Source organism: Humulus lupulus, chromosome 5 (assembly GCF_963169125.1).
Source record: "Humulus lupulus chromosome 5, drHumLupu1.1, whole genome shotgun sequence".
NCBI lineage: Eukaryota > Viridiplantae > Streptophyta > Magnoliopsida > Rosales > Cannabaceae > Humulus > Humulus lupulus.
Window position 1 is genome coordinate 197,982,273 of NC_084797.1, and position 24,217 is coordinate 198,006,489.

Below are 24,217 nucleotides of genomic sequence, written 5' to 3' on the forward strand. Positions count from 1 at the left end.
AGGAAGAAATCCGAGAGCCTTTAATTTCACGAAAGACTGGAAGAAAACCACCGAGATTGCCCGAGCCTATCTGGAGAAGGCATCAAAGAGAATGAAGAAGTGGGTAGATCAGAAGAGACGACCGCTGGAGTTCAAAGCAGGCGACTTAGTGATGATCAAGCTGAGGCCCGAACAACTGAGATTCTGAGGGAATAAGGACATCAAAATCGTCCGCAAATACGAGAGTCCTGATCCAGTCATCTCGAAAGTGGGCCTGACCTCCTACAAAGTCAGCTTACCAGAATGGATGAAGATACACCCGGTCTTGCACGTCAACAACCTCAAGCCGTATCACGAAGATCCAGAAGATCCAGCGCGCAACCAGTCTACCAGAGAGGGAGTCAGCATCAAGCCACGAAGCAGCAGACAACCTGAAGAAAACCTAGCAGAGAGGACCGTGGTCGTGGACAGAAAGAAGAAGAAAGAGTTTCTGGTGAAGTGGAAAGGGCTCGGAGATGAAGAAATTTGCTGGGAAAGGGCGGAGGACTTGCACAAGCGTACGCAGAAGATTGAAGATCAGCAAGGGGTAGGTTCGTCGAGGATGCCGAAAATTTAAGTGGGGGAGAGTGTGACGTGCTGCGTCATGACAGACCTCCAGGGGGCCATTTTGTATATATGAGCATGCCTTGGTGCTTGATCATTAGTCAAGTCTTGCACCAAGTAACCTCATGGGTAAGGGATGGCACTTTTGTAATTATGCATATGTCTCCCAGAAAAAAATCATATATGTTCCTGGGAAAAATTCATTTCCTTAGAAAGCTCCTTAGGGGGAGGTGACCTAGTGACTTAAGGAAGCACCATGGCTACCAACAGATAGGGGCTTAACCTATGTACTCCCTTGCCCTATCACAGCCTTATATGAATAAAACGATGTTTTTCCATGTCCCTTTGTGTATGCTTTCTTTACAGTCTATGTGTTGCTTGTTTGTTACCTTCGTTGGGCCATTGCGTGCCACTTGACTATGTTGTATGCTCTGGTTGTTGTGTGGGATGTTTTCTCTGGAAAGCTTGCCTCGTGCTTGCTCCCACTTCGTAATTTCCCTTCATGTGTGAGACTTGTAACGTGGCTAACCATTGAGTTTGCTTGTAGTAGGTATGAATTCTAGGCTGACTTGCTAGCTAAGAGCGCTAACAAGTGTCGCACGTTCCGTCAATTCAAGTATCGAAGTTGGCGGCCCGTGACACTCTTCATGCTCGACTTTCGTCTTTGAGTAAATCAATATGTCATCTATAAACACCACAACGAACTTATCCGAGGAGTCCTTAAATACTCGGTTCATAAGATCCATGAATGCGGCAGGTGCGTTCGTTAATCCAAAAGACATTACTAGAAATTCATAGTGTCCATATCTAGTCTGAAAAGTCATCTTTAGGATATCTTCTTCTCGTACTTTTAGTTGATGATACCCTGATCGTAAATCTATCTTCGAGAATATCGTAGATCCTTGTAGTTGATCAAAATGATCGTCTATTCGTGGCAAAGGGTATTTTTTCTTTATTGTCACTTTTTTTAGTTCTCGATAGTCGATGCATCATACTCCTGTCCTTCTTTTTGACAAAAAGCATTGGTGCTCCCCAAGGCGAATAGATTGGTCAGATGAAACCTTTGTCTAAAAGATCCTACAGTTGTATCTTTAACTCCTTTAACTCGATAGGCGCCCTTCTATAGGGAGCTTTCAAAATTGGTGTTGTTTCCAGTGCCAATTCTATTTCAAACTCGATTTCTCTACTCGGAGGTAATCCCGGTAGATCTTCTGGAAACTCCTTGGGAAATTCGCATACAATATGTAAATTCTTTGGTTCGAGCTGCGTCTCTCGTGACTTGTCCACCACACTGACTAGAAACACTTGGCAACCGCTATTAATTAACTGTTGAGATTTGAGAGCTGAGACTATCGGTCTGCAAGTTCGGGAAACTTCTCCTTTGAAGGTGAATTGCTCTCCGCCTTCTGTTTGAAAGTTGATTGTCTTATCCTTACAATCTATCGTTGCCCCATATTTTTCTAACCAGTCCATGCCTCAAATTATATCATAATCCTTAAGGTCTAACTCGATCAAATCTACTAGTAATTCTTTTGCTCTGATTCTAACTACAATGCTACGCACCTCTCTATTTGATAGCATTCTTTCCCCCGAGGGTAACTCTGTGACAAACTTATCTCTAAGAAGTCTGCATGGTCTATCTAAGCTATCAATCGTATTCATAGAGACAAAAGAATGCATAGCTCCCGAATCGAATAAAACATTGCATAGTTTACCAGACATAGTGACCTGACCTGTTACCACTGTATTTACTAGTGTCTGCTTCACCTCTAGTACGGGCAAAACCTATGGCTGGCACAAGCTTATCATCTTTCTTTTGGTCTTTCATCTTTGGGCAATCCTTTTTAATGTGTTCTTCTTCTCCACAATTTAAACAGCCTTTTGTCTTATATTGACATTCTCCTGAATGCTTCCTCTTGCAGGTAGGGCACTGGAAATATTCCACATAGGGCTTCTTATTCTCGTTACTTTCTGATGCAGTCTTATTCTTCTTGTCAGCTTTTTGATTCTGACCACCGTCATGTTTGCGTTTGTGGTCGTTCTATTCATTATTATTCTTTTTGGCGGACCTTCTGGTCGTGCCTTCCTTCCAAATCCTTTCTTCTGCCTGCTCAGTGTAGAGTCCCAGAATGTTTACTTAGCTAGCTAGATATTTAGTAGTAGTTTGTAGTATTTTAGATTTCGTGGATTTTGGTTCAAACCAGGACTTAGTAGGACACTCATAGCAATAGTTATGGATTTTATGAGTTTAACCTATAGTTTAGAAATATTAATTATAACATAAGGTTTCATTTTTTTTAGTAGTTATGATTATTATAGTATAGTATAGGCTTATGATATTAGTAGTCTTATTTGTGGATTAGGTTGTTATTTAGATAATTAAATAGATTTTTCGTAACCTTAGGGTACTGAAACTTCCGACCTATTTTTGACCCAGTTATGTTATGAATTTCAGAAAATAGTATTCCTAGAAAGTTGTATATAATTGAATTATCTTTCTAATGGTATAAAGATAGTTTAAATCGGAATCATATAACTCTAATTATGTTGATTTTACTATAGGTGAGTTTAGAGTTACGAGATTTAGGAAGTTAGAAGTTAGGATTCTATTTTATTTAAATTTAAATTTGGATTATAGTTAGAATGAAATTAAGTATTTTTAAATAAAAGAAAGTTCTAGATACTTTAGAACCTTCCAGAACCATTAAGAGCATGACACGGTCATAATCATGTTTATTTAAGGATTTAAGTATTTTTTTTAATAGGATAGTTTCACTCCTCAAACTCTATAAATAGTCACTAGTGCTCAGCCATTTTCTTCATTCTTCAAGCTATATTCAGAGCCTTAAAGCTGCTAGGATTTCTATAGAGTGATACACTTGGGTTTTGGGGAATAAAAGCTTTATAATCTTAAGCTTTATAAACACTTGGGTAGTGAGATCAAGTGTGTTTTCGATATTGAAGTTTAGATCGGTTCTAGTTCATCCAAGGTAATATTATTCATAAGTTCTATTCTTTATGATTCCTTAGTTTTCCTTAAGTCTCTTTCAGATCCTAACTTCTGTTTATGGTTTCGTGGTTAGGTGTTTAAGTTCTTAAACATTAAGGTTCTCGGTAAGTTTCCCTATTTGATGGTGTAGTTTTCTTTCATCTTCTTTTCTATAGATACTCATATGTTTTTATGTTGGTTTTAGTAGGAGTGTTCCAAATCGCGTCCTTGTTCTCAAATATCCCGGTGTTGGTAAGGAAAATAGGATAGTTTCTATATGCTTATATGTTATGATATGTTTATGTTAAATGATATGTTATGATATATATATATATATATATGAATATGTTTTTATGTTGCTAGGGGCTCATAGTTTCTTAGCTAGCAAACCTCAATGTATTTTGAGGCTCATAGTTGCTTAGCTAGTAAACCCCAATGTTGTTTTATGTTATCTAGGGCTCATAGTTGCTTAGCTAGCAAACCTCAATGTATTTTGAGGCTCATAGTTGCTTAGCTAGCAAACCCTAATGTTTACCATGTACATGGGTCACAGTTGTGATATTTGTTTTATAGTATATGTTTTGATATAGTCTTATGTTTATGTTATATGATTGTTTAGTAGATTTTCCTTGCTGGGCATTAGGCTCACTCCTTTATCTTTTTAGTGTGATGCAGGAAATTAGATACGGAGGTGGAAGGATTCTTGGTGGTTTGGCTTGTGTGTTGAGGATGAATGGAATGGATGGGTTGCGTGTCGATTCGAGGAGGACGTTATTTTTAGTCTCTTTAAATTATGTTTTTATGTATTTTTTTGCATTTAGCTTTGTAAACAACTTCATTTAATTTAAAGTTATGTTTTATTTTAAAGCAATGGGATCCCATGCTACTCATTTATGTATTTCAATATTTACTTTGGAGTTTTTAATAAAGTTATGATTATTTCTTATGTATGTTTATTTAAATTAGTAGCTATGTCTAGTAATTTTAATGGTCCAAGGTCTTAGAAATAGTTGGGTCTTTACACTCAGCTTCCAAGGCTACCTCCAATGTTTCTGCATAAGCGGTTATCCCCCGAATTAACTTTACATCACAGGCTATCATAGGTTTCAGTCCCTTCACGAATCTTTGAATTCTTAGTGTCTCAGTGGGTGCCGTGTCTGCCGCGAACTTAGCCAGCCTATCAAACCTCCTAACATACTCTGTCACAGTCGAATTCCCTTGAGTAAGCGTAATGAATTCCTCCACCCTTGTGGCTAGAATCGTAGGACTGCAATACTTCTTGTTGAACACTTGGATAAACTCATCACATGTCATAACATTAACGCCTCTAATCTGCTTCACTATATCCCACCAGATGCGAGTGTCTTTCTTTAGCAAGCTTGAAGCATAAGAGACTCGATATTCGTTTCCTAGCCGCATATGTTCTAAAATGGACTCCACTGATCGAAGCCATTCTTCTGCTTCTATTGGGTCAGATCTGCCGTCAAAGTTTGGCAGTTGCTGCTTTCTAAAGCGTTCATACACTGCCTCGTAGCGAGGTTCTGATAACTGTAGTAATTGTGATAGAGGAATGACTTGTTGCACCACTTATTGTTGTTTCCCTGAGTTTATTTGGAACTCTTCTTCCCTTCTTCTAAACTCCGCCATAAGACGGGCATTTTCTCTTTCCAAATTTTCTCGAGTAACAGCAGCTGCCGGATCTTCCACTACATTGGGTGCTTCTGGCACTCCTGGGGCTGCTGGATTTCTTCACATATGGGGGCGGCGGCTACTCCTTTTTCTCACCCCCTTCCCCTTCCTCAGCCCGCTGCCTCGGCCTCTACCTTGGCTATTTAGTCTTTCAGATCTTCTTGGTTCCTGCTCCATGTGTCTGTTCTGTTTCCCCAAAAGAGAAAAAAATTTGAAAAAACTAAGACAAACAAAACAAGTAGAGGTTACAAGTTAGCCTATCGTACTACTGTCTATTAGGTCCATCTATCTATTAAAACTACCCTATTACAATTAAGTCCAACTTGGGTAAATGGGCCTTAACAATTGAATCTTCCATGGAGGAGGATTGGGTTAAGTATATCATACCCACTACTAAGGCCCCCTAACTTCCACTTGGACCCAAAAGACAGGATTTTAAACCCTTGCTTTATTAATTGTTATTCATTTAAATTGGACTCAATCTAATAATGCAAAGCAAATGGGCTAACCCATAAGAGAAGAATTTAAACTTTACACTTTCAATTGAATCCAAAATTCTTAACACTTACTAAACAATGAAATAATAACAAAAGAAAATAACATGTTTTATATAAGAAAAATTACAAACAAGTGAAAATTTTCTAAAACGTCATAAAAAAAAATTTAACGATGTGTTCTTATATACGTCTAATCCTCCACATCGGATCCATTATCATACTTAGGGTCTGGTATTCTTCTTATAGCTTTAACCTTTCTACCCACACTTGAATCCATTAGGCTAATTTATGAAAATAACACAAGAAAGACATTACAAACATATTTCAAAAACAGTGTGTATACTTACTTGGTAACGAGTAGGTCCTTTGTAGCTATCCTGTGTATTTTGTGGGAACATTCAAGACCAATATAGCCGTGGCTCTGATACCATTTGTAATGCCCTAATTTCTCATAAATTACCAAGAACACAGCGTTGGATCATAATCATAAATAGTGCTTTTTTATTGAATAAAAACTTGAAAATAAATACATCGATCCATGGTTTTACAAAAAATAAAATAATTGTCTTTAACATAAAAATGAGAAACATTTAAATAAAAATTTAAAATAAACATTCTTTAAAAAATAGGCCTGCTTGATCTTCCTCGACTATATGATCCCCACGAGTACATTACGAAACTCCTAGGCCCCACTCGCCACCGGCCTTTTTCTCATCAATTTTCTACACAACAACATCATAAGGGGTGAGCTTCTAAGCCCAATAACGAAAAATACAAACTAGAGTTAGTCATATAATCATTTAATCAACATATCCTAAATTACACAAGAGTCATAACAAAAACTTATTTATACTAATCATATCACATCACAAAACCATAGGTCATATCATAGTCTAAGTCATAATCATTAATCATAATCATAGTCATAAATCATAGGTCTTAAGTCATAATCATAACTATAGGTCATAGATCATAACAACAAGTCAGATATAATAAAAAGATAAGTGCTTATACAGGGGGTGGTAATTAAGCCCTGGACAATAGTCTGTCATACACCGGACATCAACTTAGGTCCTTCATAAAATTTTGGCAACCTAGCCTACCAGACATAAGTCTGTCATACATCATTGGACACCTTAGGTCCAGACACACTTACACCTTTATTGTACCTAAAATGTTAGGTCATACAAAACATAAACTAGATCATAAACTAAACTACCTAATTTTCCTTACCAAAAATCGGGATATTGGAGACAAGAGCGGGATTGAAAACTCCTAAAACCAAACATAAGAAACCATAAGTCCTCTAAAGAAAGAAGATAAATAGAAAAATGTAAACCATCAAGATAGTAACTTACCGAAGGCCTTAAGTTTCAAGAAACTCAAACACCTAACCAAAAGTCATTATAACGAATTAGTAATTGAAGAAAAGGAAAGAGTAAGAAGAATGAAAATGAACTAAACCTGAAGATTAACGGTACCATAGATAGCTTACAGCTTCGATCTATACCTCAAACACTGAAATCACACAAAAGCTTACTTCCAAAGTGTTTAGAAAAGCTTTTTATTTGAAAGCTTTAACCCCAAAATCCTAGCGTTTCTCTTTAGAACGAACTTAGCAACTTGGATGCTCTGAACTGTGCTTGAATGATGAAAAGAATGGCTGATAAAAGGGTCTTATTTATAGTGTTCAAGGAGTGAAACTAACTCCTTTTAAAATTAATAAATAACTGATTAAAAATTGAATAAATTTGAATTATCTATTCAACAGATGCCTAGAACTCGGTCAAAGACGTTTAGGAATGAGTCAAAGTTGTTGAGGGCTATTTCTAGTTTGGTTCCCACGAAAATTAAAAAAAAATGGCTCCAAGAGTCGATATATCGCCGAGCCTAGGCGATATATCGCCCCTACCTATGCCTCGAGGGTATGTGGTTTCGTTCGTGCGAAGTCGATGTGTTTTCCGTATCAATAATAGGCGATATATCGGCCTCTATTGCTTTGATATATCGGCATACGCTGATATTTTAAACACGTGTTTGCACAGGTTCTAGACCTTCTAGATCTATCCTTTATTAATTTATTCATCCAAAATGCTTAAATCCTTAATAATCATACATGTGACAAGTGTCACGTTCTTAATTATTCTATCTAAACCTTAGGTTATAATAAATAATATTTATACAACCAATTATATTAATCAAACCTTATGTTAAAATTAATATTTCTAAACCATTGGTTAAACTCATAAAATCCATAACAATTTCTACGGGTTTCTAACTAAATCCCGGCTTGAACCAATAACCACGAAAACTAAAATACTAAGCTACTACTACTACTATCTAGCTAAGTAAAATTCCAAGATGCTACAGCTATCATATCGTACTTTAGGACGTGAGATGGGTCTGACACATATCTACACAGCATCGAGATGTGAAACACATTGTGGCTATCTACTAGAGCTGGCGGTAGGACTAAAATATATGCAACTGTTCCCACCTTGTCCAATATCTCAAAAGGACCTATAAATCGGGGACTAAGTTTGCATTTCTTCCCAAACCATTTCACTCCTTTCGTAGGAGATATCTTTAAGAAGACTTGATCTCTGACTTTGAATTCTACATCCCGTTGCTTGGCATCCGCATAACTTTTCTGTCGACTCTGAGCAGCAAGCATATGCTTTCTAATCAGCACCACTGTATCCTGAGCCTCTCTAACAGCTTCGGGTCCAAGAAGTTGTCTTTCTCCTACCTCATCCCAATGTAACGGCGATTGACACTTCCTTCCATAAAGTAACTCATAGGGTGCCATACCGATCATTGCCATGTAGCTATTATTGTAGGAGAATCCACGATCCTCTGAAGTCCAGTACACAAGCGCGTAACATATCTTCTAAAATCTGTATGGTATGCTTCGACTGACCGTCAGTCTGATGATGAAATGTCATACTAAGACTTAACTTGGTACCCATGGCTTGCTGCAAGCTTCCCCAAAATCTTGATGTAAACATCGATCCTCTATCTGATACTATGGTCTTAGGGATTCCATGCAGTCGTACTATTTCTCGAACATAAATGTATGTGTACTGGTTTGCAGTGTACGTAGTCTTGATAGGCAGGAAGTGAGTGACTTTGTTAGTCTATCTACCACAACCCAAGCCGAGTTGTGTTGCTTATTTGTTCGTGGAAATCCTATCACGAGGTCCATGGCTATATCGTCCCACTTCCATTCTGGAATACTAAGTGGTTGCAATAAGCCTGCAGGTCTCTGATGTTCTGCTTTTACTTGTTGACATACTAGGCATTTGGACACATATTCTGCTACATCTTTCTTCATTCTAGGCCACCAAGTATAGTGCCTTAAGGTCGTGAGTCATCTTGGTCGACCCCAGGTGAACTGAGTATGGGGTAGTGTGTGCCTCTTCTAAAATCTTCATCCTAATTCCACGGTCATTCGGCATGCACACCTGTCTTTTATATCTCAAGAACCCCTGTCCTGATATAGAGAAATTTGTAGTCTTGCCTTCTTTGACTGCAGCCATATGTGATACTAACGTGTCATCATGTCGTTGCCTGATCCGTATATCTTCTAATAGACTTGACTAAATGGACAAGTTAGCTAGTTGACCAATGACTAGTTCTATTCTGGTATTAATCAGCTCTTGTTGTAGCGGCTTTTCTATTCCAGATAATGCTGCTAGATTTCCGTAACTCTTCTGGCTTAGCACATCTGCAACTATGTTTGCTTTCCCTGGGTGGTATAGGATTTCGCAGTCATAATCTTTTACTAGTTGTAACCACCTGTGTTGCCTCTTGTTGAGTTCTTTTTGCGTGAAGAAATATTTTAAGCTTTTGTGATTTGTATAAATCTCACACCGTTCTCCATAAAGATAGTGGCGCCAGATTTTCAATGCGAAGACCACCGCTGCCAACTCCATATCATGTGTTGGATAGCATTACTTGTATTCCTTCAGCTACGTTGAGGCGTAGGCTATCACTTTGTCATTTTGCATCAGCACACAACCCAAACCTTGCTTAGACGCATCACAGTATACTACAAACTTGTCGTTGGGTGTCGGTACACAAAGTACTGGTCCTGAGCATAGTTTATCTTTGAGGAACTGGAAGCTCTCTTCACATATATCCGATTAGTTGAACTTTTGTTGTTTCTGAGCTAGGTTGGTAAGTGGAGTAGCTATCTTAGAAAAGCCTTCTACAAATCTCCGGTAATAGCCTGCTAGCCCGAGAAAACTTCTAACCTCTGATGCATTCTTAGGTTTCGGCCAATCCTTCGCAGCCTCTACTTTAGCTGGGTCTACTGCAACTCCGTCTTTGAATACTATATGGCTGAGGAACGCTACTTGTGATAGCCAAAATTCACATTTCTTGAACTTGGCGTAAAGTTGATGCTCCTTCAGTCGCAGCATAGTTAGTCTTAAATGTTCCTCGTACTCGACTTCATCCTTGGAGTACACCAAAATATCATCAATGGACACTACGATAAATTTTTCCAAGTAATCCTTGAAGAGCCGATTCATTAAATCCACAAATGTGGCTAGAGTGTTGGTAAGACCAAAAGACATAATTGGAAACTCATAATGTCCATATCGAGTTCTAAAAGTTGTCTTTGGTATATCTTATTCCCGTACCTTGAGCTGATGATAACCAGACCGTAGATCAAACTTTGAAAATACAGTCGCTCCTCGGAGTTGATCAAATAAGTCGTCGATCCGGGGTAGTGGATAATTATTCTTAATTGTCACCTTGTTCTGCTCGCAGTAATCTATACACATCCGCATGCTTCCAGCCTTCTTCTTCACAAATAGAACCGGTGCTCCCCATGGCGAATGGCTTGGTCTGATGAAACCCAAGTCTAAGATTTCTTGCAACTGTATTTTCAACTCCTTGAGTTCAGTAGGTACCATCCGGTATGGTGCCTTGGAGATAGGCTCGGTTCCCGGTACTAGTTTGATTATGAAGTCAATTTCCCGAGTAGGCAACAACCCTGGTAAGTCATCAGGAAATGTCTCTGGAAATTCCTTTATAATGCGAACGTCTCCAACCTTTAGTGGTGTTTCTTTTCCCACATCTGTGACGCTTGCTAAGAATGTGTGACATCCTTTGTCTATCATCCTCTGAGCTTTGAGAGATGAGATAAGCGGTGTCCGTAGTCTTGAAAACTTTCCCATAAAACATAGCTTTTGATCGTCAAGAGTTTCGAACGTCACTTACTTACGTCTAAAGTCGATGGTTGCGCCATGCCTTGCTAGCCAATCCATGCCCAATATTACGTCAAAGTCTTTGATCTCTAACTCTATCAGAAAATGTCGCTTACATGGCTCGACGCCAGTTGAGAGAGCTCAAACAAGTTGGGACAGTCCAAGAATATGTGAAGAAATTTTCGGGACTAATGCTCGACATAAAGGACATGTCTGAAGTAGACATGCTCTTCTGCTTCCTCGAGGGATTGAAACCATGGGCCAAGCAAGAACTTCAGAGACAGCGTGTGTCTAACCTAGCCACCGCTCAAGCAGCTGCTGAACGCTTAACAGACTACACTCCGGAGAGCAGCCTGCCAAAAAGGGCTACCCCTCCAACCAGCTCAAGTAGCGCTGGGAGTAAGAAGTCTGGGAAGTCATGGCAGGGAAAGAGTGGGGGAGAGAAGAGGACAGCTGAGTCCAATTCTTCCAGCGGTATAGATGCCGCTGCAAGGAGGAAGCCACTAGCTTGTTGGCTCTACAAAAGCCCACATAAATCGGCAGTTTGCCCTTACCGGGGCAAGTTGAATGCCCTCATTGGCCAAGAACAACAGGGCGAAGGGGAAGAGGAAGACGAGGAGTATGCACACATTGGCGCTGTCCGCCTGTTGAATGCTCTCAAGAAACACGGCGAGAAAGGGAAGAAGACCCTGGGAAAGGGGCTAATGTTCGTGGATGCCACCATCAATGGAAAGCCCGCCAAAAGCGTGATGATCGATATGGGCGCCACCCACAACTTCATCTCTGAACTCGAAGCAAAGCGACTGGGACTAAATTTGGAGAAAGATGCCGGTGGTATGAAAGTAGTCAACTCCAAGGCCTTGGCCATAATTGGCGTGGCTAAAGGGGTAAAAGTTAGAATCGACACGTGGGAGGGGCAGACTGACTTAGTGGTGGTCCATATGGACGACTTCGATGTAGTCTTGGGAATGGACTTTCTAACCGAGAAAGGTGCCATTCCAATCCCTACCACTGGGAACTTGCTCATAATGGGAGAGACTCCTGCAATGGTGCCTGCAAAGGTGAAACCACCCCCTGGTGTGAAGCTTCTATTAGCTTTACAGTTCAAGAAGGGTGTGAAGAACCAGGAGCCCACTTATGTAGCGGTACCCACCGTGTTCGAAGAAGCAGTGGAAGAGATTGTTCCACTAGAAATTACGAGGGTCTTAAAGATGTATGGGGATATGATGCCACATAAACTCCCCAAAGCCTTCCCACCAAAGAGGGGGATTGATCACCAGATAAAGCTGGTGCCGGGAGCAAAACCTCCAACTAAAGTGCCTTATAGAATGGCACCCCCTGAGCTAGAAGATTTGAGGAGACAACTAAAAGAGTTATTGGAGGCAGGCTTCATCAGACCGTCGAAGGCGCCATTTGGCGCATCGGTGCTATTCCAGAAGAAGCACGATGGGAGCTTGAGACTGTGCATTGATTATAGGGCTCTCAACAAGGTGACAGTTCGCAACACCTACCCCATCCCTCTGATCGCTAATTTGTTCAACCAGCTAAGTGGAGCCAAATACTCCACAAAGTTGGACTTGAGATCGGGCTACTATCAGGTGAGGATTGCAGATGGGGATGAACCAAAGACAACGTGCGTTACTCGATATGGAGCATTTGAGTTTCGAGTAATGTCCTTTGGGTTGAAAAATGCACCTGCTACTTTCTGTACACTGATGAACCAAGTATTCCATGAGTATCTAGATAAGTTCGTGGTGGTGTACTTGGATGATATCGTGGTTTATAGCGCCACGATTGAAGAGCATCAAGAACACTTGGCTTAAGTGTTTCAAAAGTTGAGAGAGAACCAGCTATTTGTGAAGCACGAGAAATGCTCGTTTGCACAGGAGAGCATCAAGTTCCTAGGCCACGTTGTGGAACGTGGCTGAATTCGTATGGATCTGGAGAAGGTGAGGGAATCCAAGAATGGAAAGCCACCACAAATGTGAAAGAACTCTGCTCCTTCTTGGGCCTAGCCAACTACTATAGACGATTTGTGGACGGCTACTCAAGAAGGGCGACACCCTTGACCGAGCTTCTGAAAAAGGGTGTGACTTGGGCGTGGAGTGACAAGTGTGCTGAAGCATTCAGGAGTTTGGAGGAAGCCATGATGAAGGATCCTGTTCTTGCCTTGCCAAATGTTAGCAAGCCCTTCAAAGTACAGACAGATGCCTCAGATTATGCTCTGGGAGGGGTATTAGTACAAGAAGATCACCTGGTTGCATATGAGAGCCGCAAGCTGTCTGAAGCTGAGAGGCGGTATACTACCCAGGAGAAGGAACTCCTCGCAGTTATCCATTGCTTGCGAGTGTGGAGGCATTACTTGCTGGGGTCAAAGTTCGTGGTGAAGACGGATAATGCAGCTGTTATTCATTTCCTTACTCAGCCGAAACTGACCCCTAAGCAGGCTCGATGGCAGGAGTTCGTGGCAGAATTCGACTTCCGTTTTCAGCACAAGGCAGGACGCTTGAACCAGGCAGCTGACGTCTTGAGTCACAAAGCAGAATTGGAGACTCTAAAGATCTTGGCTAGTTTGTCGGCTAGCGTGGTGAACACTCCACTCAAGGAGCGCATCAAAGAAAACCTGGAGAAAGACCCGGTTGTCAGGACCATCCTGAAGCTCGTAAAAGAAGGCAAGACTCGCCAGTTCTGGGTGGAGGATGATCTTCTGTGGGCTAAAGGGGGTCGCTTGTATGTTCCGAAAGCTGAAGATTTGCAGAGGACATTACTAAGAGAGTGTCATGACACCTTGTGGGCAGGTCATCCAGGGTGGCAGAGAACCTATGCCCTCTTGAAGCAGGGATACTATTGGCCACAAATGTGAGATGTTGTAGTGGAGTACACCAAGACCTGTCTCGTCTGCCAGCAAGACAAGGTCGATAGGAACAAGACACCTGGGTTGTTGGAGCCTTTGCGAGTCCCAAGCCGACCATGGGAGAGTGTGTCGCTTAACTTTATCACCAGTCTACAGAAGACAGGGGATTTAAGTGCGATCTTGGTGGTCGTGGACAGATTCTCGAAGTACGCAACATTCATCCCAGAGTCGAAGTACTGTTCGGCAGAAGAGAGAGCCGAACAATTTTTCAAGCATATTGTCAAATATTGGGGAGTGCCCCAAAACATTGTTAGTGACCGAGATGGAAGATTCACTGGACCTTTTGGTCTGAGCTATTCAGTTTCTTGGGGTCACAACTGAACATATCCTCGAGCTACCATCCACAGACAGATGGGCAGACAGAAAGATTCAACGGGATGTTGGAGGAGTACTTGCGCCACTTTGTCAATGCCAATCAGAAGAATTGGCCGCAACTACTCGATGTAGCTCAATTTTGCTTCAACTCTCAAAAGAGTTCTTCATCGAATAAGAACCCTTTTGAAGCTGTTAATGGACAGCAACCACTGTTGCCCCACACAGTGGATGAATATCGCGGTCGAAACCCGCGAGCCTTTCACTTCACAAAAGACTGGAAGAAAACGATAGAGATTGCCCGAGCTTATTTAGAAAAGGCATCAAGAAGAATGAAGAAGTGGGCATATCAGAAGTGCAGACCACTGGAGTTCAAAGTAGGTGACTTAGTGTTAATCAAGCTGAGGCCTGACCAGTTGAGATTCCGAGGGGACAAAGACATCAGACATGTTTGCAAATACGAGGGTCCGGTCTCAATCATCTCAAAAGTTGGCCTAACTTCCTACAAAGTCGACCTACCAGCATGGATGAAGATACACCCAGTCCTTCACGTCAGCAACTTGAAGCCGTATCATGAAGATCCAGAAAATCCAAAGCGCAACCAGTCAACCAGAGGAGGAGTCATCGTTGAGCCAAGGAGCAAGCGTCAACCTGAAGAAATCCTGGTGGAAAGGATGGTCACCACTGACCGTAAAAAGCATAAAGAGTATCTGGTAAAATGGAAGGGGCTCGCAGATGACGAGATCAGCTGGGAGAGGGCGGAAGACCTGAAGAAGCTCACGCAGAAGATTGAAGATCTACAAGCTACTTCGTCGAGGACGCCGAAGAATTGAGTGGGGGAGTGTGTGGCGTGCTGCCCCTTTGGCACACCCACATGAGGCCTTTTTTTAAGTGAGCATGCCTTGGTGCTTGATCATTAGTCAAGTCTTGCACCAAGCAACCTCATGGGATAGGGTAGTGGCAGTTTTGTAATTATGCATATGTCTCCCAGACAAAAATCATATATGTTCCTGGGAAGACCTTATTTCCCTAGAAGGCTCCTTAGGGAGAGGTGACCTGGTGACTTAGGGAAGCACCATGGCCATCAGCAGATAGGGGCCAAAGCTTTGTACTCCCTTGCCCTAACAAGGCTATATATTAATAAAATAATATTTATCCATACTTGCCCCTGTGTGCTTCCTTGTTGCCTATGTGTTACTTGTTTGTTATCTCTGTTGGGCCATTGCGTTCCACTTGCCTTGTTGTGTGCTTTGTGTTGTGTGTACGTTCCTAGGAATGACTTACTTTGTGCTTGCTCATACTTCATTATTGCCCGTTGCATGTCCGAGATGTGTATGTGGCTAACCACTGAGTTTGTTTGCCTGTAGGTGTGTGTTGTAGGCTGACTTGCCAGCTTGAAGAGTCTATGAGTGCCGCACGTTCCGTCTAGTTGGAGTACCCAAATAGCCGACCCGTGACACCCTGCGCCCCTACGTACCCTGCGCCCCGGTGCGCACCCAGCGCCCCTGCGCACCTACAGCTGCATCCCTACCAGCTGAAACCCAACCATTGACACACCCATTAGGGTTTGTGTCATGCACACCCTAATGGGTGTGTAATTATCCATTTGGGCATGTTTAAGCCCAATATAATTAAAAAAGTGTTTTAATTATAAATTTTGAGTTAATTGTGATGAGTCCAAATTCCAATGGGGCCTCAATAACTTGTCGGGTATTAAAACCCAAAAGTTTGATTATTTTAAAAAAAAATTAAATAATTAAAAGGTTATTTAACTCATAATGGTTAATTAAAATGGTAATGGCCCAAAGATTAAAAAAGAAGGTTCAAGATCAAAGGAGTTGTTCTTTCTTAGACCTAGTTTAATTATTTTTGTGTATTTTTGTAAATGTTGTAATTTTCTAGAAATACCCAAAACACCCAACCCGCTTTTATTTATTTATTTATTTTCTTTCTTAAACATGATTAAATTGTTTAATACTTCATCATGCATAATAACATTTCATACATATTACCCACATAGTACACACTAAGCATGCATTTTTTTAGAAACATGCTTAGGATTGATTATATGTTTTTATTTGATAACTCTTATAATTAATTTAGTCTTAATTAGTTAAGATGGTAAAAAGAATTTAAATTTGTTTATTTTCTTATTTAATAAAATTGTTTTATTAAATAAAATGGTATTCTATTTAAAAGGGAAAATAAAATCTAGGGCACAATTATTTATTTTGCATAATTGGATTAGTATTTAATTAGAATATCATTTGGTAAAATTAATTTAATTATTTTTACAACCTAATTAAAAAATATTGATTTTGAGAAAAACACAATTTTATAATAGTGAGTGGGAGAAGGAATTGTGAAAAAAGTCCCATGGTCTCCATTATTGGTTGAACACCGAGAGGCATAGGAAGGGCCTCATTTCACCTCTGTTTGCGGCCTCCCTAAGGAAAGGCTTCCGAATATGTTTATTTTATCTCAAGGTTGAATTCTCTTATGAGAATAAGATTAGTGATGTACTTCAAGTTTGACTGACCCTAAGGCACACTCTTAAGTTAAGTCATTGATCGAAAATAATGGGTTACACTCCAAAGATGTATCTAGGCTTTTGAGCGCGACTATTACATCTTGACCAAACTAACGGTTATTCATAAGTCAAAAGAGAAAAAGGAGTATTAAAGTTTTCACTTATGGAGTAGAGATCTTGTCTCAAGGTTAATTTGTGATTAGTCTAACCTACCCTAAGGCAATCCATTAATTTTCAAATTAATCTATTGTGGATTAGTAATTATTATTTTTTTGTGTGTGTTATTTTATATGTTGCATTCATGCATCATATTTTACTATTCCAAATATAAACTAATATTTATTATATGTATTAATTCATTATATTTTATTTATTTAATTTTCAGCAATATGTCCAATCAAAACCCTGTAACTGCTTTACTTGCTAATGAGAAATTGACTAGTAATATCTACATGAAATGGAAATCAAACATGAACATTGTTTTGATATGTGAAAACCACATGTTTGTTCTTAATGAGGAATGTCCTGAAGTTCCTGTTCTCACTGCTACCAAAACTGCAAGAGAGAAATGTGACAATTGGATCTTATCTAACAATAAGACCAAATGTTATATGCTTGCTAGTATGAGCGATGTGCTCAAAAAGAAATTTGAAATTATTGAAACAACCTATGAGATTAGAGAATCTCTACAAGGCATGTTTGGACAACAATCTGATAAGTGCAGACATGATGCTACTAGAAGCTTCATGAATATGAAAATGAAGAAAAATGTTTTTGTCAGAGAACATGTCTTAAACATGATCAACATATTGCACAATGCAGAAATCCATGGAGCAACCATTGATGAGAGAACTCAAGTAAGTGTGATACTTGAATCTCTCACACCAGCTTTTGTGGCATTCACTACCAACTATGTTATGAAAAAGTTGGAGTATAAAATGACCCAACTATTGAATGAGTTGCAAACTTTTGAATCTCTAAACAAAAGTTCCACTAAGGTTGAGGAGGAAAACTTTGTTGAAACCAAGGCATCCACTTCAAACGGTAATTCAAGGAAGAGGAAGGGTGGCCAAGGAAGAGACAAGAAAAAGGACAAACAACCAAAAAAGACCATCAAGTCTTCCAAGTAGAATAATTCTGCAAAGAACTCCAAAAAGAAGGCACCGAAAGGAGCATGTTTTCAAGGTGGAGTTGATGGTCATTGGAAAAGGAATTGTTCTAAGTACCTGGCTGAACTGAAAGACCAAAAGAAGGGTAAATTTGATTTACTTGTTTTAGATTCTTACTTAGTGGAAAGTGATTTATCATCCTAGATAGTTGATTCCGGAGCCATTAACCATGTTTGTTTTTTTATTTTATAGATTCTTAGTACTTCAAGGAAGTTGGCTCATGGAGAGGTGACCATGAGAGTTGGAAGTGGTCGGGAGATCTCAGCAGCTGAAGTTGGAAAAGCTCGCCTAGATTTTGATAATAATAAATTTATTGTGTTGGACAATGTTTATTTTATTCCTGGATTTACTAGAAATTTAATTTCCTTATAAAAATTGCATGAACAAGGCTTTAATGTTTCTTTTAATAATAATTCAATTGTTATTTCAAAATATGGTTTGGACATTTGTTCAGCAAAGTCTATAGGTGGACTTTACAAGTTAGAGCCCAACGTAGAGCATGTTTATAATTCTGAATTATTTAAAACTGCAAATCCTAGATCTATTAAAAGACAAAAGAAAGATTATGATAGCGAAACATATCAGTGGCATTTGAGATTGGGACATATTGGTCTAGACTGAATTAATAGACTAACAAAGAATGGTCCTTTAAGAGAACTATCCATTGGTTCTCTCCCAGTCTGTGAATCCTGCCTAGAAGGCAAAATGACCAAAAGACCTTTCTCTGCTAAAAGTTCAAGAGCCATGAACCACTTTAACTTGTACATACGGACGTTTGTGGTCCACTAAATGTCCAAGCTAGAGGGGGTTATGAATATTTCGTCACTTTCATTGACGATTATTCAAGATATGGCTACCTATACTTCATGCAAAGGAAATTTGAAACCTATGATAAGTTTAGGGAATTCCGAGCAGAAGCTGAAAAGCACTTAGGTAAATCACTAAAAGTACTTCGATCATATCGAGGTGGAGAGTACTTAGATTATGAATTTGAGGACCATTTGCGTAAGCATGGAATTCAATCCTAACTCACTACACCTGGAACACCACAACAAAATGGTGTTTCAGAAAGATGGAACAGAACCTTATTAGATATGGTTAGATTGATGATGAGTTACTCATCATAGCCTTTGACGTTCTGGGGTTATGCAATAAAATGTGCTCTATACATACTCAATGTTGCACCATCTAAGTCTATTAAGAAAACACCATTGGAATTATGGAATGGTACTAAACCTAGTTTACGCCATTTCCGTATATGGGGTTGTCCTGCACACGTGCTTAAGGGAAAGACTATGAAGTTGGAATCACGCACTGAAGTGTGCATGTTTGTGGGATATTCCAAAGAAACAAAAGGTGGTATATTTTATAGTCCTAAAGATAACAAAATGTTTGTATCTAAAAATGCTAGTTTTCTAGAGCATGACTATATAAATAACCACAAACCTCAAAGTAAAGTCGTACGTGAGGAAATGGTCTAAAGTAAACAAGACCAATCACCAGCAATGGCAGGAGATAAATGTTGCGAAATTTATTGCTTCGCAAGTGCATGTATCATAAATTAGTAATAATCTTAGTAAAACCAAGTATCGTCCTCAAGGGCTGAATCACCATTTACCAATCAATTAATCTTTTTGTTTCTATTTGGTCAATTAAACTTTGATTCTTGTAATAATGCAGAAGAAAATATAAATTGCACAAACAATAATTAAGAACTCAATAAAAACAATAAGTATCAGAAAAACCTTGAATTTAAATAATAAGAGAGTAATTAGGGCATTTAATCTCATCAACTATCCTCTCTATTGATCCTTAATACAAGTTACCAATTTCTTCTTCTTTCTTCCTATTTCAATTAACGAGTTGACAAAAGCAACTTATCATCGTGTTATGAATTATAAACTCAACCTAAGTGAAAATTTCCTATATTTCTATAGTAAATTTAATCACAAAGGCAACATTAATCAAAACAACTCAAAAGAGAGTTACACAACTAATCTAGATACTCTCGTTCCAAATTATAATTGCATCCTGAACAACCAAAGCAAATTCAAATCGCACTTCTCAAATTTTGATTCAAAAACATAGAGATAATGGCTATAAATAGCCAATCAATAACCAATCAATAAGCATAGATTGCAAGGAATTGAAAAGAAGATGAAGAAGGAAAGATAAATGCATTAGTTCATAATATGGACTCAAGCGATTCAATTAACAGCCCTAAACAGAAAATTAGTTCATAACTGTCATTCTAAACACAAGAAATTCAATAACAACCATAAATAAATAGATGAATGACAAACAAGTGAAGAAGCCTCCAAAAGTATTCTCTAAGAATTTCAGCCACCAAAAACTATTTGCCCTTTTTTTGGAAATTAGGTTTATAACCTATTTTTTTCTTTCTGAAGGACTTGGGTCGCGGCCCAGCTATTTCAGCGTTGCGGCCCATGTCCCAAAACATGCATTTCTCGTTGAGGCGGGCCGCGGCCCAACTATTCAACTGCCGCAGCCCGTGTCTTTGTTTCCCTGTGAATTAGCTCTTCCAAGCCATGGCCCTCCAAAGCCATGTCGTAGCCCGAGTCTAGACTCCGAAATAATGCTTCTGTGAAGAGGCTGGCCGCGGTTCCAAATTGTTCAAGCCAGGGCCCTTAAGTGGCTGCTGAATAGATGTTAAAGGTCATTCAAGTCCCTCTACCAACTCTTCAGACTTCTTCCTGTACAGTTGATAAGAGTTAATCCAATTCACATATTCTTTCATCTCAACATCACCATCATCTTCCTCACCACCTATCAACGCTGCCTCTGAGGCATCACTACTCACCCTTATTTTTTAGAGTGCTTTATCTATCACATCCACACTATAGCAACAATCACTAGCCCTCGGATACGTCATTGCCCTGAAGACATTGAATACCACCGCTTCTCCTTGAACCCAAAGCTTCAATTCACCCTTCTGAACATCAATGAGAGCTTGGCATGTGGCTAGGAATGGTCTTCCAAGAATGATAGGCACGTCTACATCCTCCTCCATATCAAGAACAATAAAATCAGCAGAAAAAATAAACTCATCCACCTTCACAAGAACATCTTCAATGATACCCCATGGATGCTTCATCAATCGATCTGCCAACTGTAGAGTAACTGTTGTTGGTCTTGCTTCACCCAAACCAAGTCTTCTGAACACAGATAAAGACATCAGATAAATACTCGCCCCCAAATCACACAAGGCATGCTTACACTCAAATTTTCCAATTGTGCAAGGTATAGTAAAGTTCCCCAGATCTCTCAACTTTTGGGGCAGCTTCCTTTGCAATATTGCACTACATTCTTCAGTGAGTGCCACAGTTTCATAGTCTTCCATCTTTCTTTTCTTAGAAAAAATCTCCTTCATGAACTTTACATAACTGGGCATCTGGTCCAAAGCCTCGGCAAAACAAATATTGATGTGCTGCTTTTTGAGCACCTCTAAAAACTTAGAAAATTGTTTATCAAGAGTAGTTTTTCTAAGCCTCTAAGGATATGGAACTCTGGCTGGCTGGTCAACAACAACTGGAGGAATCTTCTTTGTGCTCTTGTGATCTTCAGTAACCCCTCGCTCAACTGTATCAGACTTTTCACCCAAATCTTCATTTTGAACCACTGATTGTTGTACACTAGACTGCTCAATTTGTTTACCACTCCTCATAGTAATTGCCTGACATTGCTCCTTAGGATTAACTTCAGTGTTGCTAGGCAAGTTTCTCTGAGATCTATTATTTAGCATATTGTCTAACTGCCCAACTTATGTTTCAAGATTTCTGATAGAGGATCTGGTCTCAGTCATGAACTGAGTTTGAGTGTTGGTAAGAGTCAATAACGCAGCTTGGAATTCATTAGGCCTGTCTGGTGGAGCTTGTGGCCTAGGCTGTTGTGATGAAGAGGCTTGATTCATTGGTTGTTGAGATATATTCTGCTGATATTGACCTTAAAACTGAGATTGTTGACCCTGATTGTTTCTCTAAGAAAAGTTGGGGTGATTTCTCCATCCAGCATTGTAGGTGTTGGAGAATGGATTGTTGAATGGCCTTTGAAAATTTCCCATAGCTTGAACTTGAGCTTGGTCCATAGGAATGTTATTGTTATTACTAGCAAGACATTGATCAAAAGAGTAAGAACCACCACAAATTTCACACCTAGCTGCCATCTGAATCGCATTAGCAAACACAATATTCTGCTGCAATTGTTTTGTCAACGAGGCCACTTGTGATGTCAAAGCAGTAATTGTATCAAGTTCATGTACCCCAGCTACCTTTCTAACCCCAGATGACCTCTCATCAGACCACTGGTGATTGTTTGTGGCCATGTCCTCTAACAGTTCATAAGCTTCATTGGCACTCTTACTCATGAATGCCCCACCAGCTACAGCATCAATAATTGTTCTTGTTGTACCACACAGCCCATTGTAAAAATTGTGGACCAACATCCACTTTTCTATACCATGATGGGGACATTTTCTCAATAGTTCCTTGAACCTTTCCCAAGAGTCATACAAAGATTAACCATCCACTGATAGAAACTATTAATCCCCCCCCCCCCCCCCCCTTCAATTTAGCAGCTTTTGATGGAGAGAAGAACTTGGCAAGGAATTTCTGAGCCAAATCCTCCCAAGTATTTATCCAATTGAATTGAAGGGAGTTCAACCAACTCTTAGCTCTTTCCCGCAGAGAAAATGGGAAGAGCCTCAACCTGATTGCATCGTCTCTCACTCCATTATACTTGAAAGTATCACACAATTCCAAGATATTTGCCAAGTGCATATGGGGGTCTTCAGAAGGCAAACCACCAAATTGGACAGTGGACTGCACCATTTGCGAGATCACCGACTTAATCTCAAAATTATTGGCCTCCACAGCTGGCGGTCTTATAGAGTTTTGTACTCCCGTAACAGTGGGCAGTACATAGTCTCTCAGCCTCCTTGCCGCAGGATGTGGAGTCTGACCTTAAACAACCTCAAGCACCTCATTATTCCTATCATTCTGTGCCATCACCACAGTCTGACGAGCCAACTTCTTGTTTCTTCTGTTTTTTTTTTTTTTTTGCAAACCTTCTCAATTTTAGGATTAACAGGAACAAGACTATCTGCTCCTCTTCTGCTACGCATATAACCAAACTACCTGAATTTGACAAAGAAACGCAGCTGAAATAGGTTAGAAACAAGACAAGAACAACCAAATTAGAAATAAAATTAATTAGATTGATATTGATAGTTTTTAGTCCCCAGAAACGGCGCAAAAAACTTGTTGCGAAATTTATTGCTATGCAAGTGCACGTATCGCAAATTAGTAATAATCTTGGTAAAACCAAGTATCGTCCTCAAGGACTGAATCACCAATTACCAATCAAGTAATCTTTTTGTTTCTATTTGGTCAATTAACCTTTGATTCTTGTAATAATGCAGAAGAAAATATAAATTGCACAAACAATAATTAAGAACTCAATAAAAACAATAAGTATCAGAAAAACCTTGAATTTAAATAATAAGAGAGTAATTAGGGCATTTAATTTCATCAACTATCCTCCCTATTAATCCCTAATACAAGTTACCAATATCTTCTTCTTTCTTCCTATTTCAATTAATGAGTTGACAAAAGCAACTCATAATGATGTTATGAATTATGAACTCAACCTAAGTGAAAATTTCCTATGTTTCTATGGTAAATTTAATCACAAAGGCATCATTAATCAAAACAACTCAAAAGAGAGTTACACAACTAATCTAGATACTCTCGTTTCAAATTATAATTGTGTCCTGAACAACCAAAGCAAATTCAAATCGCACTTCTCAGATTTTGATTCAAAAACATAGAGTTAATGACTATAGATGTCCAATCAATAATCAATCAATTAGCATAGATTTCAAGGAATTGAAAAGAAGATGAAGAAGGAAAGATAATTGCATTAGTTCATAATATGGATTCAAGCGATTCAATTAACAGCCCTAAACAGAAAATTAGTTCATAACTGTCATTCTAAACACAACAAATTCAAGAACAAACATAAAGAAATAGATGAATGACAAACAAGTGAAGAAGCCTCCAAAAGTATTCTCTAAGAATTTCAGCCACCAAAAACTGTCTGCCCTTTTTTTTCGAAACTAGGTTTATAACCTATTTTTTTCTTTCTGAAGGACTTGGGTCGCGGCCCAACTATTTCAACGCCACGGCCCGTGTCCCAAAACATGCATTTCTCATTGAGGAGGGTCGCGGCCCAACAATTCTACTGTCGTAGCCCATGTCTTTGTTTCCCTGGGAATTAGCTCTTCCAAGTCGCGGCCTGAGTC

At 39.4% G+C, this 24,217-nt stretch overlaps 1 protein-coding gene across 1 annotated transcript; it reads right to left on the reverse strand.

Annotated features, from left to right (window-relative positions):
• Window positions 1–20,575: 20,575 nt before the first annotated feature.
• On the reverse strand, window positions 20,576–21,259 carry LOC133779836 (uncharacterized). The gene is made up of 2 exons (XM_062219738.1): window positions 20,787–21,259; window positions 20,576–20,720 (listed from the first exon to the last, which is right to left on the reverse strand). Exons 1-2 carry the CDS (start codon window positions 21,257–21,259, stop codon window positions 20,576–20,578), a joined length of 618 nt encoding a protein of 205 aa, XP_062075722.1.
• Window positions 21,260–24,217: the final 2,958 nt, after the last annotated feature.

Excerpts from the sequence above, each read along its gene's own strand:
- LOC133779836 (XM_062219738.1), bottom strand. The coding sequence starts at position 21,259 with ATGGAAGACTATGAAACTGTGGCACTCACTGAAGAATGTAGTGCAATA. Across the intron at positions 20,721-20,786 it reads AATGTCTTCAGGGCAATGAC|GGTGAGTAGTGATGCCTCAG; the intron begins GTATCCGAGGGC and ends CTAAAAAATAAG.